Here is a 16,770-nt window from a genome sequence, read left to right as displayed (position 1 = left end):
AGTCTTAGAGCACAGACCATGTTCCAGCGCCCAATCTGTTTACATGGATGAACATATCATCTTGGTGGGATTGTAAACATTCATTTGAAACCTTCCCCTCCAATATTTATCACTATCCCCACGATAATTCTTTGCGCAACGCATGCAATTGGGCCTTGACGTCTGCCATTTTGATCGCGGCTTTCTCAGCTACCATAATATCCTTGTGCGCCTTCATTAAACGACACGCTTGACCGACTGTTACCAATAAAAAAGGATTCAATGCCACCACGCGCTCGCGCAAAGCCGGCCGCAGGGCTTGCTGGACTTGCCGCCTCCGACTCAGAGCCCGACCTTGATGTGTTTGACAAGTCCGAACTTCAAGCAGCTGTGCGTAGTGTTACCAAAAAACCTCGCGGCCGACCACCCGGCTCGGCTAGCAAGATCACTAAGGCTGCACCTCGAGCGACGCGTCAAACGAATAGCGACAAGCTTCCAACCGTGTCCGAGTTGGATGCACAACCAGCTGCTTCGAGTAAAGCCACTGCGAGTGGTACAAAGGGGACGCGCAAAGTTCAACAGACTTCTATAGACGAAACACTTCCGTTAGAGGATGTTGGGATTCCTTCAAGCGCCCCGGCTACCGATATAAAGAAAGGAACGCGTGGGAGACCGAAGAAGACAAATGGCGATACATCTATTCTTGCTCCCGAAAGCGCTATAAAACGACGAGGCCGGCCCCCGCGACAGCCTACAACGCCGATCGCAGAAGTTCCAGAGACACAGCAGGACTCGATGGAACTGGATCCTGTATTAGAAGCAGACGAAGATGATGATGCTGGCGCACCACCTAGCATTGAGGCTCCAGCACCATGGCAAAGTTACGATACGAGCGACGACACCATGCGCCGGCAACTAGAAGATCTTACAAGGAAATACACGGCCCTTGAAGCTCGCCATCGAGATTTGCGCGACGTAGGAGTTCGAGAAGCTGAGCGAAATTTTGAGCGACTCAAAAAGCAGGCTGAGGAGCGCACTGCCGGTAAGCTTTGTTATGAAGGTTTCCCATGACCGTTGTACTGACTTGAAGAAGCCGCTACCAAGCTTATAGCTGAACTTAAAGCTGAACTGGCTGCCCAGACTGCGCTTGCAAACGAAAGTGAAGAGCTTCGGAAACAACTAGACGAAAATGAAGCCGAGACAGAAAATTTGGAGAACACTATCCAGACCCTGAACAGCTCTTTGTCCGATGCCAAGTCCGAAATCAAGACCCTTTCTAACAAATTGGCTGCTGCGAGGTCGGCGGAGAACAGTTCCAGAGTCCCGGGAAGCGCTATAAAGACCAGTGGGCTGGCGAATCGCACTGCTCAAGCCGGGGCTGCCCATGCGGCACAAGCCACCGCGCTGGCGAAGGAAAGGCTCTATGCAGATTTGACAGATCTGATTTTACGGGGCGTGAAGCAAGAGGAGATGGAAGATACTTTTGACTGCATCCAAACTGGTCGCAATGGCAGTAAGTTTGGCCTTGCGCCCTCTCATCTTGTAATTTTGTACTGACATAACGAACAGCCCTTCACTTCAAACTCGCAGTCGAAAACGACGACGCGGCGGACAACTACGACGATGTGTCATTTACCTATCAACCACAATTGGATCCAGGACGTGACCAGCAGCTGATAGATGTGCTCCCAGGATATCTCAGGGAAGAGATCACGTTCCCACGATCTCAGGCGCTAAAGTTCTACGCCAGAGTCAACAAGTCTTTGACAGAAGATTTGACAAGGTAGTGAAAAGCGCTCTAATTCATGCTGTTAATGCTGTCGAATGTGTTTCTTGTTAATGATACCCAACTTCTTTTTGACCCATGCGTGTACGAACAACTGGAAAACATTGGCGTGGTGAGGCTGGAGGGGCCATGTTTGAATGCAGAAATAGGTTATAGCGGATACAATGAGAACCTTGTTGGAGGCCGAATCTCTCTCTTTCGATCCGTTCATCAAGGTTGCAGAGACGCCCATTGAGCTGTTGTATGAAGGGAAATGACCTGCCGCGATTGTGCCTGTCAGGTCAAAGTTAAACATTGAGACAAATGCTCAAAGAATTGTGATTCCCTGACTGTCTTTCGATCCGATCCATTGGCTCCCAAATGTTAAACATCAGCAACATGGAATTGGATATTTCCATCCAACTGACAGCTCAAGCTGAGAGCCAATAAGACCAGGGTAACTTTCAGGTACAGACATGAAAGGGTTGTACGGGCAGGGCCACTAGCGTGTCTCCCCTGCAGATTAAGCACTAAATTGATCGAGCGGGACTAGGACTAGATCAACGGGCTCCATCCATTAGGTGTCTAACGCGTCCCCTCATCAGCGTCATTCTAATTCTGGCCACGGTTTATGTCTTGGCCTTTTGCATCTGCACAGCAGGTTGCCTCTCGTTTTACTTCTGATCTGATAAAAGAGGGCACAAAGCCTCATGGGTTTCAATTCATGATCTTTCATTGATACGATTCTTTGCCTTTTTGACGTTTATAGAATACTTGCTTTTCTGTTTGCGTGGCTGGATTTTGTGTATTTTCTTCCATCCCCCTGACTTACACCAGAAAAAAACATCATCGACCATTCGAACCCTCCGGACTTGCGAACTACGTGCCTGAAAGGCTCTATTACTTCGCCATGGCTGGCTCTAGTCGCATTGGCTTCATGGCCATTGCTGTCGCTTTCCACTTGGTGTATATACTATCCATCTTCGACATCTACTTCGTTAGCCCGATTGTCACGGGCATGCAACTCTTTAAAGTCGAGCGTCCAGTAGATTCTCCCAAAGCGCCTGCGGACAGACTTGTGCTTTTCGTTGGTAAGTGAACATGCTGCACATACTCCAGGCTCTTAGTTGACAGATTGTGTCCTTAGGTGACGGACTTCGTGCAGACAAAGCCTTCCAGGCCCACCCCGAACCTTACCCCGAAACCGATCAAGACCTTGTCCCACGTCATCTGGCTCCTTACCTTCGCTCACGAGTATTGGAACATGGAACCTTTGGTGTTTCTCATACACGAGTTCCAACAGAGTCACGACCAGGCCATGTAGCCCTCATTGCTGGCTTGTACGAGGACGTATCGGCTGTAGCGACAGGATGGAAGATGAACCCAGTCAACTTTGATAGTGTCTTCAACCGTAGCCGGCACACATGGAGTTGGGGAAGCCCTGATATCCTTCCCATGTTCCAGCATGGTGCTGTTCCGGGCAGAGTCGACGCCTTCGCATACGGGGCCGAGCTTGAGGACTTCTCCAAAGATGCAACGGAGCTTGATTACTGGGTTTTTGATCATGTTAAGGATTTCTTCGCTGAAGCTGCTACGAACGAGACACTCAACACCGCGCTTCGCGAAGATAAGGTGGTTTTCTTCCTCCATTTGCTGGGCCTTGATACCACTGGACATTCATACCGACCATATTCCAAAGAATACCTTCACAACATCAAGGTGGTGGATCAAGGCGTCAAGGAAATTGTCGAGCTTATCGAAGGCTTTTACGCCGACGACCGGACTGCCTTTGTGTTCACCGCTGATCACGGCATGTCAGACTGGGGCAGCCATGGTGATGGACATCCTAACAACACCAGAACCCCTCTCATCTCATGGGGTTCTGGAGTTGCGGCCCCTGAATTGCATCCTGATAGTGTCGCGCCTGGCCATGATGAGCTTTCTTCTGATTGGAACCTTGACCATGTACGCAGACACGATGTTGCCCAAGCTGACGTCGCCGCATTGATGTCGTATCTAATCGGTGCCGAATTTCCTGCGAATGGTGTTGGTCAACTCCCCCTGAACTTCCTTTCTGCACCTATCAAGGAAAAGGCGGAAGCATCTTTGGCCAACGCCCAAGTCATCCTCGAGCAGTATCGGGTCAAGGAAGAAAACAAGAGGAATGCAGAGCTTCGCTACCAGCCATACGGACCGCTAAGCGAGGATAAGCTTGGTCCAGAGTCACGCATCGCTCACATTCGCTCGTTGATCGAAGCTGGCTCTTTTGAAGAGGCTATTGAAGAATCGGATGCTCTGATGTCGATTGGTCTTCAAGGTTTGCGATACCTTCAAACCTATGACTGGCTATTTCTCCGTGCTTTGATCACTGTTGGTTACCTGGGCTGGATGGCCTATGCTACCACAACTGTCCTGTCTCTGTATGTGGTGCAAGAGAGCACACCTCCTCAACGCACATTGCTTGGGTCTGCTTTCTTCTTATCAGTCCTGGTTGCGCTCTATTCATCATTTATTGTTTCCAAATCTCCTCCTGCGTACTACCTGTATGCATTCTTCCCTGTCCTGTTCTGGGAAGAGGTGTATGCGCGCAGGGCCAACGTTGTTAAAGGTTCTCGCGCTTTGTTTGGCCATGTCAGGTCTGGCGGGGCCGTGATCGCACTTGTGTTCAATGTCGTTCTCTATCTTGGTGTCATTCAATCTTTGGTAAGTTGGCCGACTTGCTCTATGCTTCCTTACTGACATCAGTAGGCTTTGGGATATATTCATCGTGAAATTCTGACTGGGCTTTTTGTTGTGGGCGCTTTTTGGCCGGTAACATTGGGCTTCTCATTCTTGCGGTCCCATCTTTTCTTAAGCTTGCTGTGGTTCTTTTCTTGTTTGGCTATGAGCACATTCACCATGCTCCCAGCCATGAAAGTTGAAAACATCTCGCTTATACTGGCTGGTGGTGGACTGATGACTGTCATTGGTTTGGCTTACTTGGTCCTTGAGGACTTCATCTTATCAGACTTCACGACATTCAAGACCAAATCGAAGCGTCTTGGCACAAGCCGCACTCTCGTTGGAATCCAGGTAAGACGATACATCGGTCTTAGTAGAACCGGTCAGCTCACATGAATTACAGGTTGGCCTTATCATTCTCGCAACTTTTGTGACATACTCCAGCGCTACTTCACTGCAGGCCAAGCTTGGTCTTCCCAAGGGGAATCAAATCGTTGGTTGGTTTGTCTTAGGTAAATCACACCTCATAGCTTTGCAAATCCTATACTAACAGCACAAGTTGTATCGCTCCTTATGCCATTGGCATACCGACTGCAGCCCAACAGCCACTACATGCATCGCCTTGCCATCATCTTCCTTACATGTGCCCCAACGTTTGTCATTTTGACAATTTCATACGAGGGGCTTTTTTATGTCGCCTTCAGCATCACTTTGTTGGCCTGGGTGCGTCTCGAGTACGCAGCTCACGCCTTCGCAGAAGGCAAGGCCAAGAAGGAAGCGGCTGTCGCTGAAAGCCAGCAGCGTAAATTGGGCACTTTCCGACCCCTGACTCTGTCGGATGCACGTATTGCACTGTTCTTCATGGTCCTGCTTCAGTCAGCGTTCTTCAGCACAGGCAATATTGCCTCCATATCATCATTCAGCCTGGAAAGTGTATCACGATTGATTCCAGTATTCGACCCCTTTTCGCAAGGAGCACTACTGATCCTCAAGATCATTATTCCCTTCTTCCTCATATCGGCTAACCTTGGAGTCCTGAACAAGAGATTGGGTGTGGCCCCATCTGCTCTTTTCATGGTTGTTCTTACCGCGAGCGACGTTCTGACACTCTACTTCTTCTGGGTTGTCAAAGATGAGGGATCATGGTTGGAAATCGGTTCAACCATCACTCACTTCGCCATTGCCAGTTTCTTGTGTGTCTTTGTTGCGGCTCTCGAGTTTGTGAGTGCAGCTTTTATTGCTGGCATCGAGGTCGAGGACACGAGATCCGCTGCGATAGCCAATACAAGCACAAAGCCAAATGGCAAGGAGCCCTTGGCCGTTAAGGCAGAGTAGCTCCTGCAATACCTACTATAGAAGAAATTAAGACATACGCTTGATGGTTTCAACTACGATTTCCCAGTCTCTTACAGGCTATGCGCCGACTGGCACGGGCACCAATAACGCGAAACTGATCCATGTGACCAACGGGAGAGGTACCGCAGCATCGAGCTGGGTAGGGCTGAAGGGGAAGCCTAACGGAAGATGACCGCAGGGTCACACACCTTGATCTGAAGAGGGTGCCTGGCGACTTTGTTTATGTCTTGGCAAGATGCAGAGCACTGCCGCAGCACATCCTTCAACCCCTCGAGAGTCACTAACAAGGACGGCCATGTAATCAGGATCCGGGGACGCGTTCGGAAGCCCGGAGGTGTGGATAGTATTTTATGGGGACATTCCCTGTTCAATACTTGTAGACTTGCATGTGAAAAGCAGATCAAAGCATGATATACACCTACCGTCTCACCGTCTCCTTCATTAAACAAAACGGCCACAGTGGCGTGTGACAATTACAGGTAGGAACCTTTGCCCTGGCTTGAGCGCATCCTGTCAGCGTGAACGATGGATTTGAGGTGTAAGCTATGGGTTTCATTACCTGTACGTACAATACTTGAGAAGGTGTCACAAACAGATCAAACAAAGAGGCGCAGTCTGACTTCCCCAGCTTTTAACATGCGACATGTTTTGTTAAATGATGGACCAAACTCAATTGGGGATTTGGACCGCCGCCATCGCGCCTCGAGACATTCACATGTCATGAGCCAACATGGTACTACGTACTGTACAGGCGAAATGATCATGGTGTCGATCAATCCGATGAGATTTCATTTCATGCACAAGCTCGTAATAGGCATGAAACAATCAATCGACGTGCTCCCCTAGCCCCCTTTTGATCTCCAAAACGGACACATGCTACAAATCGCAAGTCACGCGCCTACGCCGCAGTTCTTTGGTGATGCTAGCCAGGGATAACATTCGTTGACCCAGGCCTGAGGAACAGCAGCCGGGCCTCAAGGCCTCGTACAGAGTCTAATTTTTGATCAAAAACTTGTCAGCTAGTCAATCGATTCATCATCTTCTTCGGAGATGGAACTTGATACGGCATCAATCAGCAATTGAGGCGGACCGCGGAACAAGTCCCATACGTTTGTGGAGCCTCTTAAACTGAAGTGAGCGCCGAATCGTCTACAGTACTTTGTTCGCCTGTCCGGAGGACAAGACGGGACCACAGTGGAGGTTAACGTCCACCATCTCCGACGGTGACAGGGCCACCCATGAGCTATTGTTGCTGAGGATCTGGAGTCCGCGCACTCCCGATACACCCGCCCGTTATTATGTGCAGCTGCTGAAGACAATGGATGAAATATCCATTACATATATTCACCTAGGTCAGGCTATCTAACTGGGTCTTTCAAGCTTGGACCTATGGTTTAGATATTTGGACAATCATGTTCACAGTCTAGCTACCTAGCTGCTTGAATATTATATCAATTACCCATATTGGAGTATAACTAATACCGAGCAGTATTCCAGGGCCTCCATAGGACGGAGTAGATCTTTCTAATGTGCGTATGTCCCCCGCTCCCGCCGCTAGCAACACCCACCTAGTTCGGCCTGTTCCATCTGCGTAGCGTAAAACCAGTCAGTAAGTCAGACTCCTCGGACGTGATGTCAATAATAGGCCTGTTCACCTTACACAGCGGAACCTTCTACCGACGTATCCGTCTGCTTACAATAGATTGTCTTTGCTTGGTGTTGAACAGTTTGAGGCTCTCAGCCATTTGTGTTTAGCTGATGCGAAACAAAGCCAAGACTCGAGCTTACATCCAAGTCTCAAGGTGTCTCAGAAACACCTTATTCGTACTGTTTCGAGGCAAGTAGACTAAGCTGTCTGCACTTGGTAATCGTACCGAGGGTTTCATTACGGATCCTTTGACCAGATCGAAAGATCTTCAGACCTGCCGTTTTGGTGTGGCTCTGTACATGCTTCAGCACTTGCCTGCTTTCTTAGTGGTGTTCTGGTGTGTCTGGTCTGGTCTGGTCTGTGTCTGTGTTAGGTACCCGGTGTCAGTGCTTCCTCCTGTCTGGTTCGCGCTGGCTCGTACCTGCCCTGGGCCGCACTTGGGACGCAGGCAAGCCCATCGCAACCTGGGCACCGACCCGACTTATCCTACCTTCCAATCTACGTTACCTTTTTTTTTTTACCTTGCTTGCGTTTTCAACTATCGTCCTTCCCCTCTCGATACTACCGACTTCGACATTTCTCGATACCCTCGCTTCCCCATCGATATATTGCCGCTGGCTTTCCGGTTCCATGGACTTGGATATGTCCTCGGGCAGCGGCACGCCGCAGGTGCAACCTCAAGCTCAGCAGCAAGGAGAGTCGCAGGCTCAAGGTCCGCCCGCACCTAGCACTTCGACGTCGACATCCGCTGGCGGAGTGAGTTTTCGGAGGTGAGTTGTATTTGCGACGGAAGAATCTGGAATTTCAAGCGCTAAACTTGTTCTTTTACAAGGCAACGAGCATCGCGTGCATGCGAGGTAAGCGGTTTCTAAGTATTGCTGTCTTCTGCCGAACCTAGACACCCATGAGTGCCCCGTCCCCCTCAGCATGAGCCGAGGCTCAGCTGGCACCAGCCCACTTCATCATGATAATATCGCGACATCCCTCAACACTTGCTGTTTCTCCTCAAGCAAACCATTTACTCTGCTTTGGCTAACAATTTAATAGACTTGCCACGCACGAAAGGTAAACTTTCCTCTTTCCATAAAGCGATGCGCCACGGAGGCAGCTCAATTGAGGTTTGACCTCATCACCATCAACTACTAACCCTCGATTTCTACAGGTTCGATGCGACGCCGCAAGCCTCGGTGTACCTTGCACCAATTGTGTCGCCTTCCAAATCGAATGTCGTATTCCGAACCCGAAGCGCAAAAAGACCACAGGCTCTGGCAGCCAAACCAACAAGGATTCCGATAGGTATGGGAATGCGCCTACACACGCATCTGGATTTCGATGGCTAACAGCACGTTTCTCTCATTTAGCGATCGAGGCGATGGTACCGAAGATCCTTCGCCGCGTCCTGCAGCTCCCCCAAGTACGGCATCACTCACGCCACGGGCTCCTTCAGTATACCACTCCAACAATGGCACTCCTCCCACCGCTTGGACAGAAGCTCAAGCCCGTAAAGAGGAGGTCGACAGCGGAACCTATCTTGACATAGTCATGAAACCCAAATTTACGCGCGCACCTATCACTGAAGCTGGACGAGTCGCATATCTTGGCGAATCTTCCAATCTCACTCTGCTTGTTCACGATCGCCAAGGCTCAGCGGATGTCGTACATTACCCGCTGCCTGAGAATGTCCGCGGTACCCGAGCTCGACTTACAGAACTTGACAATGTCGAGATAGATATTCTACATCAGAGAGGAGCATTCTTGCTCCCCCCAAGAACACTCTGCGACGAACTCATCGATGCTTACTTCAAATGGGTACATCCTATTGTGCCAGTTATTAACCGCACCCGATTCATGCGACAATATCGAGACCCCAAAAACCCTCCATCACTGCTACTCCTCCAGTCCGTCCTTCTGGCAGGTACTCGCGCTTGCAACAATCCCCAACTCATGGATGCCAACGGATCGACAACTCCTGCCGCCCTCACTTTCTACAAGCGTGCCAAGGCCTTGTACGATGCCAACTATGAAGACGATCGCGTGACAATTGTCCAGTCATTACTTCTCATGGGCTGGTATTGGGAAGGCCCCGAAGATGTCACCAAGAACGTATTTTACTGGAGTCGCGTGGCAACCATTGTTGCGCAGGGCTCGGGCATGCATAGATCTGTTGAACAGTCGCAATTAAGCCGAGCAGACAAGAGGCTATGGAAACGTATCTGGTGGTCTCTCTTTACCCGTGATCGTTCAGTAGCAGTTGCTTTGGGTCGACCTGTCCATATAAACCTGGACGACGCAGACGTGGAGATGCTAACTGAAGACGATTTCATTGAGGATGAGGCAGACCGAGCAAGTGATTATCCGCCGGATCCGATCCATGTTCAATTCTTTCTTGAGTACGTCAAACTGTGCGAAATCATGGGATTGGTCTTGTCACAGCAATATTCGGTCGCGTCCAAAGGACTTAAACGAAATGCCATTGATCTCACGCATAGCGACATGGCTTTGGCCGACTGGCTGCAGAACTGTCCGAAAATTGTTTATTGGGAGATGCCTCGCCATCATTTCTGGTCTGCTCTACTGCACTCGAACTATTATACGACATTGTGTCTCCTCCATCGAGCACATATGCCACCGGGCGGTTCATCACGCTTACCTGATCCCTCGCCTTACCCTTCCCGCAACATTGCTTTTCAGGCAGCAGCCATGATAACTTCTATTGTCGAGAATCTTGCTGCGCATGATCAGTTGCGGTATTGTCCCGCTTTCGTTGTATACAGTCTGTTTTCAGCACTTATTATGCATGTTTATCAGATGAAGTCGCCGGTTCCTTCCATTCAACAGGTCACCCAAGACAGGTTACGGAGCTGTATGTCAGCCATGAAGGAGATCTCGCGAGTTTGGCTCGTTGGTAAGATGGTGTATGCACTCTTTGAGTCTATCATGGGCAACAAGGTACTGGAAGAGCGACTGCAAAGGGCTGAAGGCAAACGACATCGGAATTTGCGTCAAAGTCTTTCGCATTTGGAACAACAGCAAAGCCGGCAAGCTGAAGCAACGAAACGGAAATATGACGACATGGCTATCGATTTTAGCACCACTACGCCCCAGCCCCAAGAATCTTATGAGAGGTCAAGGCCTCAGACGCCGAGTGCTGTTAAAACAGAGCCGATGAGCTCGATGCAACCTCCGCCAGTCACATCTCCAAACAGTAGACATACTACAGCCGATACATTCATGGGAGGCACGAACTCTCGGCCACAAACTCGACCGGCAACGCCCTTCAATCCATCCTTCTCTGTACCACCAACGCCCCCCGATCTCTATCTGGTGACAAGGAACTCTCCAAACCTGTCACAATCCCTCTGGGAGAACTTTCAGCCGGATCAATTGTTTCCAGATAGCGCTTCTATGCCAGCCTTCCCAAACTTGTCGCCGACACAGACACATTCCAATCTTGACCACAACAACATGGGTTCAATGCCATCGGGTAACGGACAAAGTGGGATGCACAACCCCCAAGCGGGACAATATCAACACCGTGGGAATGGAATGATGCCTCAAGGCTTTCAGAGCCACGGTAACATGTGGCAGCAACCTAACCTCGATCCTAACTTGCCGGAGGGGCAGAGCCCAGATAGCTGGAGTACGACATCGGGACCAGGTCAAGCTGTTCCGACGACACTCAATGTAGAGGACTGGTAAGTGTCTTGGCATGCCTTATTAATCTACTGCTTACTGATCCTCCAGGTTCCAATTCTTCGGTATCAACGGCACAGATCCCAATCACATTAATCTCGACATGCCATTGGGCTGAACAGTATGGCCAGATATAACACAATAAAGCCGCTATTGCGACTTGGAGCTATATACCAAACCTCACATACCTGACCAGTTACGACTTGATAGTTAACTCGGGTGGCTGAATAATTGATTGTACAAGGCTCGAGATGCCTCTGGGCCTGGCATGGATAGTACAGCCTCAGTGCCCCCTATCGAATTGATCCTCATCAGAAAGTGACGGGGAGCATGTGTAGGACAATCGACAACAATGAAGGTGTGACGATTGGCGGTAATAACGCCGGTTCTACAAAGTATGGTTCAGGTCATGAAGTGGCAAAGTGGCAGACCAATATATATACATCATAATTCAAATACTGGCAATCCATTTCTGGCTGAGCAAGCCTAAAGCTTGTACAAAAAGACTCGAATTGGTATAACAATTCATGTGTCCGTTACTTTACGATAAGCTTCGCAGGTCCATAACTTGGAAGCTGGAGGGGTCCATGTGGGACAGCATTGACACCTTCTGGAAATCCGGGTAGGGTTTTCAGGGGACTTTGGGACTCAGGGGTTTGAGGCTACATACAGTACAGTAATGCCTGTGGAGCGATTTAGTTCCGTAACGCTAGGTTTAGTGTTTCTTCCAATCTGAAGCATCCAAAGATAGACGTGGGTCATTCCTCTCCACGCGTCCTACTCCATTGTCCCCAGCTAAATTTATTAACAAGTTCAAAGGAACGGAGTATCCGTGTACAATATCACTCCTATCAAGGAACAGCAATCTCGAGGCACCAAGATTATATCATAAGGTAGAATGTGATTACTGTGTCCTTTCCTTTCCCCGAACTCATCAGACTCACCACAAGGGCTGTGCATAAGATCTGATTATCTTGGAAAACACACAATGTGAGTAGGTATCCGTACCGTCCAGTGGCTTTTCAGATCTCGGACTCCTCTGTCGGTATAATACAAGCATGCATCTCTATTGGCCACAAATTGCATTCTTTGCTCTGGAATGAATGGATTGACAGTTGGAGTTGAGTTGATTGAGTCTCGGCCGGTTGCATCATTAAAAGTACCAAGCAATATACAGCAAAGTTCTTGGGCAAAGTACCTCCAAGGTACCCAGGCTAGTGGGTATCAGAAAAGTTGTCCTCTGAGCTGTGAAGTAAGGAAAGGAAATGGCTTGGGGGCTGGTTTAAACTCATATGAAGTGATTAAACTATTTTGTCTCTTATGCTCTCGGTCTGATGCCAAGTACACTTTAGGTAATGAGTCCCTGGGGTACTGTCGAGTGCCCCCTGCTGCACATGCAATTGGATCCATCCACTCTCACTAAGGTATGGAAGTTACCTGGTAGCTTTCCGCTGGCTCTAGGCCCGCCGAAGCAACCTTGTCCCAAGAACGACCACCTCTATCACATCCCACGACGAAACATAGCGCATATTACGACAGCTCGAGTTCCTGTCTTCTTGATATCAGGGTCGACTGGAAGCAGATTCAAAAACCTGGTCAATACTCGAGTGCATTGGACCCTGTCCCATCTTACTCATCGCCTCCGCTAGCGATCGGGGATCCTTGACAGGACCCTCCTAATCCTCTATCTCCGCCTGGCTATCTCGCCCCTCGAACCCTTACCGTCTTCTTGATGCATACTGAATGAATTCTACTACGACCTTAGTCGCCGTGCCTTGAGTGCCACGCACTTGTGCAGAGTCGCACCGATACACCTCGAATATATCGTCGTCGAGTTGGCATATCATGACCGACCGCTCTGCGCGGCCCTCGCCGCATCGGTCCTCATCGGCACTCGCACCTGCCAACTATTCTTCGGACTCCGCCTCTGTTCGCCCTCGAAATCGACGCCTTGCTAGCACGCTCGATGATGATAGTGACACCGTGACATCCCGCGAAGCCAGCCGCTCCCGCCGTGGCCGCAACCTCGATGTACACGATACTAAAGCCTCTGCTTCACCTGCACGAAGTTACGGTCTCTTGTCAGCCTTGAGTCCTGATAACAGCCGTTCTGCGAGTCCTCTTCCCCAAGATCGAGGGACTGCCGCACCACACCGTACAAATAGCGCAGCGAACCTCAGCAATTTCTTAAACGACTCGTTAACGTCGAGCTGGGCTTCCATTCAGGGGTTCACCTCCTCTCTCATATCAGGCGACAATGGCGCAGCCAGGAGGAGCCAATCCCATAATCGAGCAGGATCTCGACCTGGGACATGGGGCAGGGACTTCTCCAGTAGTGGTAGCTCGAAGAAGACAGGTGGTGCGTGGGGTCCCGCGCCTCCTAAGGAGCCAAATTTGAATGACGTGGGCGCTGGATCTCGGGAGGAGCGCGAAGCTGCTTTGAAAGCTGCGAAGAGAGCCATGGTGCTAGAAAGTCACGATGGTGTTAACGGAGGACTAGATGTCAGCGGGAAACACAAACGCCGAAACTCTGACGAATCTGCACCCGAGCAATCTCAGCCTGAGGAGTATTTGGTCTACATCCACAAAGTTGAGCCCAGCGACACTTATGCTGGCTTGATTCTGAGATACCAGTGCCGCGAAGATGCATTCAGAAAGGCCAATGGGCTCTGGACACGGGACAGCGTACAGGTGCGCAAATGGCTGACGATTCCAGTCGATGCTTGCGATATTCGTGGGCGACCTTGTGATCCACCATCATGGCACAATGCACATGGTGTTGATCTGCTTGCTCCAACGCCTGCTGCGGAAGAGACCGCACCAGCAGTTCACGATGACTTCTTCAGCAGTCGACCAATTAACGGAACACCCTCAGCAACCCAGTCAATCGAGGAAGACAGACCATGGACGCACGTAAGATGGGTCAAAATCGACTCGTTCTCACAACCAGTAGAGATCGCACGAGTCGCACGGAATGCTATGGGTTACTTTCCACCTCGCCGAAAGAAGAGTATTAGGACTATTTCAACTCTCTCGACGCCCCGGCAAAGTCTGGATCTATCAAGCAATCCGCCTGGGTCTACGGGCACCTCGTCTCGTCGCCAAAGCTCTCTCGGCCATCGGCCACAGCTTTCAAACACCGTTATGTCAAGCCCGGTACGGGGTGGGGGTACAATCAGCGAAGCCGGCGAGTCTCTGCCTGCCTGGATGCGTCGGCCTGGAGGTGTTGGTTCAATGGGTATGGGCACACGAGCCCCTGGGCCAGACAAAGACTATCTTAATACGTGGACTAAGAAGCATTTGCCTGGTCTAACACTGGAGGGCATTCCCTCCATGTCTATAATGGGCTCAGAAACAGCTCACTTTGGTTTCAAATCCGGAGAATCATCAAGCATTGTAGAAAACCCCACTGGAGAGGGTCAAGATTCTACCTCCACACAACAGGGCAATGGGTTGGACAAGGCGGCTGCGGCTGTAGAAACGTGGCTCAGGGGCGCTCTTGCGCGCAAACCAAGCTCGCAACTGGAACGGATACGCGGAATGCCCGAGGGAAGGCCTGAACGGAACGGCGATCTGATAGAGTTGACTGACACCGGTAGTGAAGATGGAGGGCCATCAGCAGGAACCCCGTCCGGCCTGATGGAGTCCCTGCAGATCACGAGCAGCAGCCGGAGTGATTATGAGGGAGGCATTCGGGGAAGGGTGGGAGTCAAAGGCGGCAAGGATGATTAGACCCGGAGCCGCACCACTTGACCTCAGGGGTTTCTTTGGAAGAAATCGGGTAGAGACGAGGACGGGGAGGCGTTATTCGTGGAGAATTGCATGTTGCAACTGGTTTCAAGCTGCAAGGCGTTAGGTGGCATTCGCGATACTTCAGGATATATGCATAAATCATAGCAAAATTCGAGGAGCGTTTGAGAGGTTTTTGGATGAAATCGGGGTTATAATCTGCACATACTAAGCCCAAGTACAATTTTATGGCATATCAGATGACATTGGCCAGACAATGAGCGGAGTGAAGATGCTTTATCAACTGTTGGGGAAAGAAACTTTACAAATATATTACAATGAATTGAATTTAAGTAACTGGACTATAAGCAAGTAGATTGTTATGGTCAAGCAGACAGAAAGCAATGTGAGTCTATTGTAGTTCTTCTATTCGATGCACCTTGATTCTTGATTGGTCTATACCGGGCTTGTTTCTTATCCCCACGTCATTCCCGGCCATGTTGAAATGCGTGGCTCTTTTTAGTACTCGTCTAACTCAGTATCCCTGGCCATGATATTAGCCAAACTACGCCAGCAACAAATCTCATTCAGCAAGCTAGGTTTTATAAACCTTTCAAACCAGCTGCGCTCAAGATGCCCATCTGTATAGAATGCAGACACCCCGTGAAGACGCTGTGGACGGCATATTCTGGTGCAGGGGATAAAGCGAGTGGACACAATATTCGACTTACTGTCTGTCGCAACTGCGGCTCCTTCTGCGACAAGTATGTTGAGCATGACTTTGTCGTCTTATTCATCGACCTGGTTCTTATAAAGCCTCAGGTAAACTTCTTCTGATCACTTGTAAGATGCTTCAGCTTCTAATCATTTCATAGGTCTATCGGCATTTGCTATATAACACCCTCATGCGTGACGATGATCGCCTAGATGTAAGTTATAATGAACAAATATGAGCCGTGTAGAATTCGCGCTGACAACTTCTTAGCCTTCTATCATTCGTCTTGGTGTTCTACTGCTTCTCTTTGATGTTTACTTGACGTGGGCACGACTAGAAAAGCAGACAGTGCCTGACGCCCTGCCAGGGGCAAGTAATTTAGGCAAACTGGCACAACAACCAATTGTTCTTCAATACCTCTTCTTCCGTAAGATGATAACTTCAAGGTTGCCCGCAAGATCTATTAACTAACTCTTCTGTTACAGTCATATTTTGCGCCCTCTCTACAGCAGCATTCCACGTGAGCATACGCTTCCTCACATCGTCTGCATTCTCGCCTCTCAATCTTCTGGGCATCCTACCTCAGTACACAAGGCCAAACTCAGTATCTACAGCTCTTTTGGTCTCATCATCTACCAAGCTTTTCCCCATACTGATGGTGATTTGGGACTATGACGTCCCTGCCTCAGCTCGTTCCCTTGGTTGGGCTGTCGTGGCCAATAATGTCGAAGCTCTCCGCATCCTTCTCGATTGTGGATATGTAACAGCATGCCTTCTCGCCATCGCAGGAGCAGCATCGCGCTGGGTTGTCGGTCGAGCGGTTTTGCTCGCTGCTGGGCTTGCAGACGTTGACTCGATAGGCGAAAGCGGTGTGGCAGCTGATGGTAAAGCGTTGTGGGCATTGTTGATGTATGCAAGGGAATGGGCAGGTCGTCTCGCTGTCGGATAGGTTCAACCACTTTAAACAGGCAGCAAAGCAATCACGCTAGAACTCGAAAAGAGAAAATGTTTATGTGCAGAGCGCATCTTTGACTTGGTATAACAGACATTCCAACTCCGTATGTAACAAAACAGCAATAACAGTATGAGTGTTAGAAGACGGGCATTTAAAATTACAAGCGCATCCTCATGACAGTCCCTCCCTTCGTTCCACCTCTTCCCCAA

At 49.8% G+C, this 16,770-nt stretch overlaps 4 protein-coding genes across 4 annotated transcripts; all 4 read left to right on the top strand.

Moving 5' to 3' along the window:
* Positions 1-71: 71 nt before the first annotated feature.
* On the top strand, positions 72-2,091 carry B0J16DRAFT_330742 (chromosome segregation protein Csm1/Pcs1-domain-containing protein). Its single transcript, XM_046126503.1, has 3 exons — positions 72-1,021; positions 1,073-1,492; positions 1,549-2,091. Exons 1-3 carry the CDS (start codon positions 262-264, stop codon positions 1,764-1,766), a joined length of 1,398 nt encoding a protein of 465 aa, XP_045990264.1. The 5' UTR covers positions 72-261; the 3' UTR covers positions 1,767-2,091.
* Positions 2,092-2,371: 280 nt separating this feature from the next.
* Positions 2,372-6,073, top strand: B0J16DRAFT_42493 (GPI ethanolamine phosphate transferase 1). Its single transcript, XM_046133837.1, has 5 exons — positions 2,372-2,835; positions 2,892-4,447; positions 4,493-4,816; positions 4,869-4,977; positions 5,025-6,073. Exons 1-5 carry the CDS (start codon positions 2,655-2,657, stop codon positions 5,798-5,800), a joined length of 2,946 nt encoding a protein of 981 aa, XP_045990263.1. The 5' UTR covers positions 2,372-2,654; the 3' UTR covers positions 5,801-6,073.
* Positions 6,074-7,890: 1,817 nt separating this feature from the next.
* Positions 7,891-11,631, top strand: B0J16DRAFT_330736 (fungal-specific transcription factor domain-containing protein). The gene is made up of 6 exons (XM_046126502.1): positions 7,891-8,239; positions 8,302-8,326; positions 8,517-8,534; positions 8,632-8,765; positions 8,831-11,164; positions 11,214-11,631. Exons 1-6 carry the CDS (start codon positions 8,100-8,102, stop codon positions 11,278-11,280), a joined length of 2,718 nt encoding a protein of 905 aa, XP_045990262.1. The 5' UTR covers positions 7,891-8,099; the 3' UTR covers positions 11,281-11,631.
* Positions 11,632-13,007: 1,376 nt separating this feature from the next.
* Positions 13,008-16,555, top strand: B0J16DRAFT_260142 (Arv1-like family-domain-containing protein; the record flags this gene model as incomplete). The annotated part of the gene is made up of 5 exons (XM_046123237.1): positions 13,008-14,870; positions 15,483-15,623; positions 15,767-15,820; positions 15,877-16,033; positions 16,092-16,555. 5 exons carry the CDS (start codon positions 13,008-13,010, stop codon positions 16,553-16,555), a joined length of 2,679 nt encoding a protein of 892 aa, XP_045990261.1.
* Positions 16,556-16,770: the final 215 nt, after the last annotated feature.

This window comes from Fusarium flagelliforme (genome assembly GCF_020744385.1).
Source record: "Fusarium flagelliforme strain FIESC 12 MPI-CAGE-AA-0113 chromosome Unknown B0J16scaffold_1, whole genome shotgun sequence".
Classification (NCBI taxonomy): domain Eukaryota; kingdom Fungi; phylum Ascomycota; class Sordariomycetes; order Hypocreales; family Nectriaceae; genus Fusarium; species Fusarium flagelliforme.
This window is presented reverse-complemented; position numbering and strand designations above follow the sequence as displayed.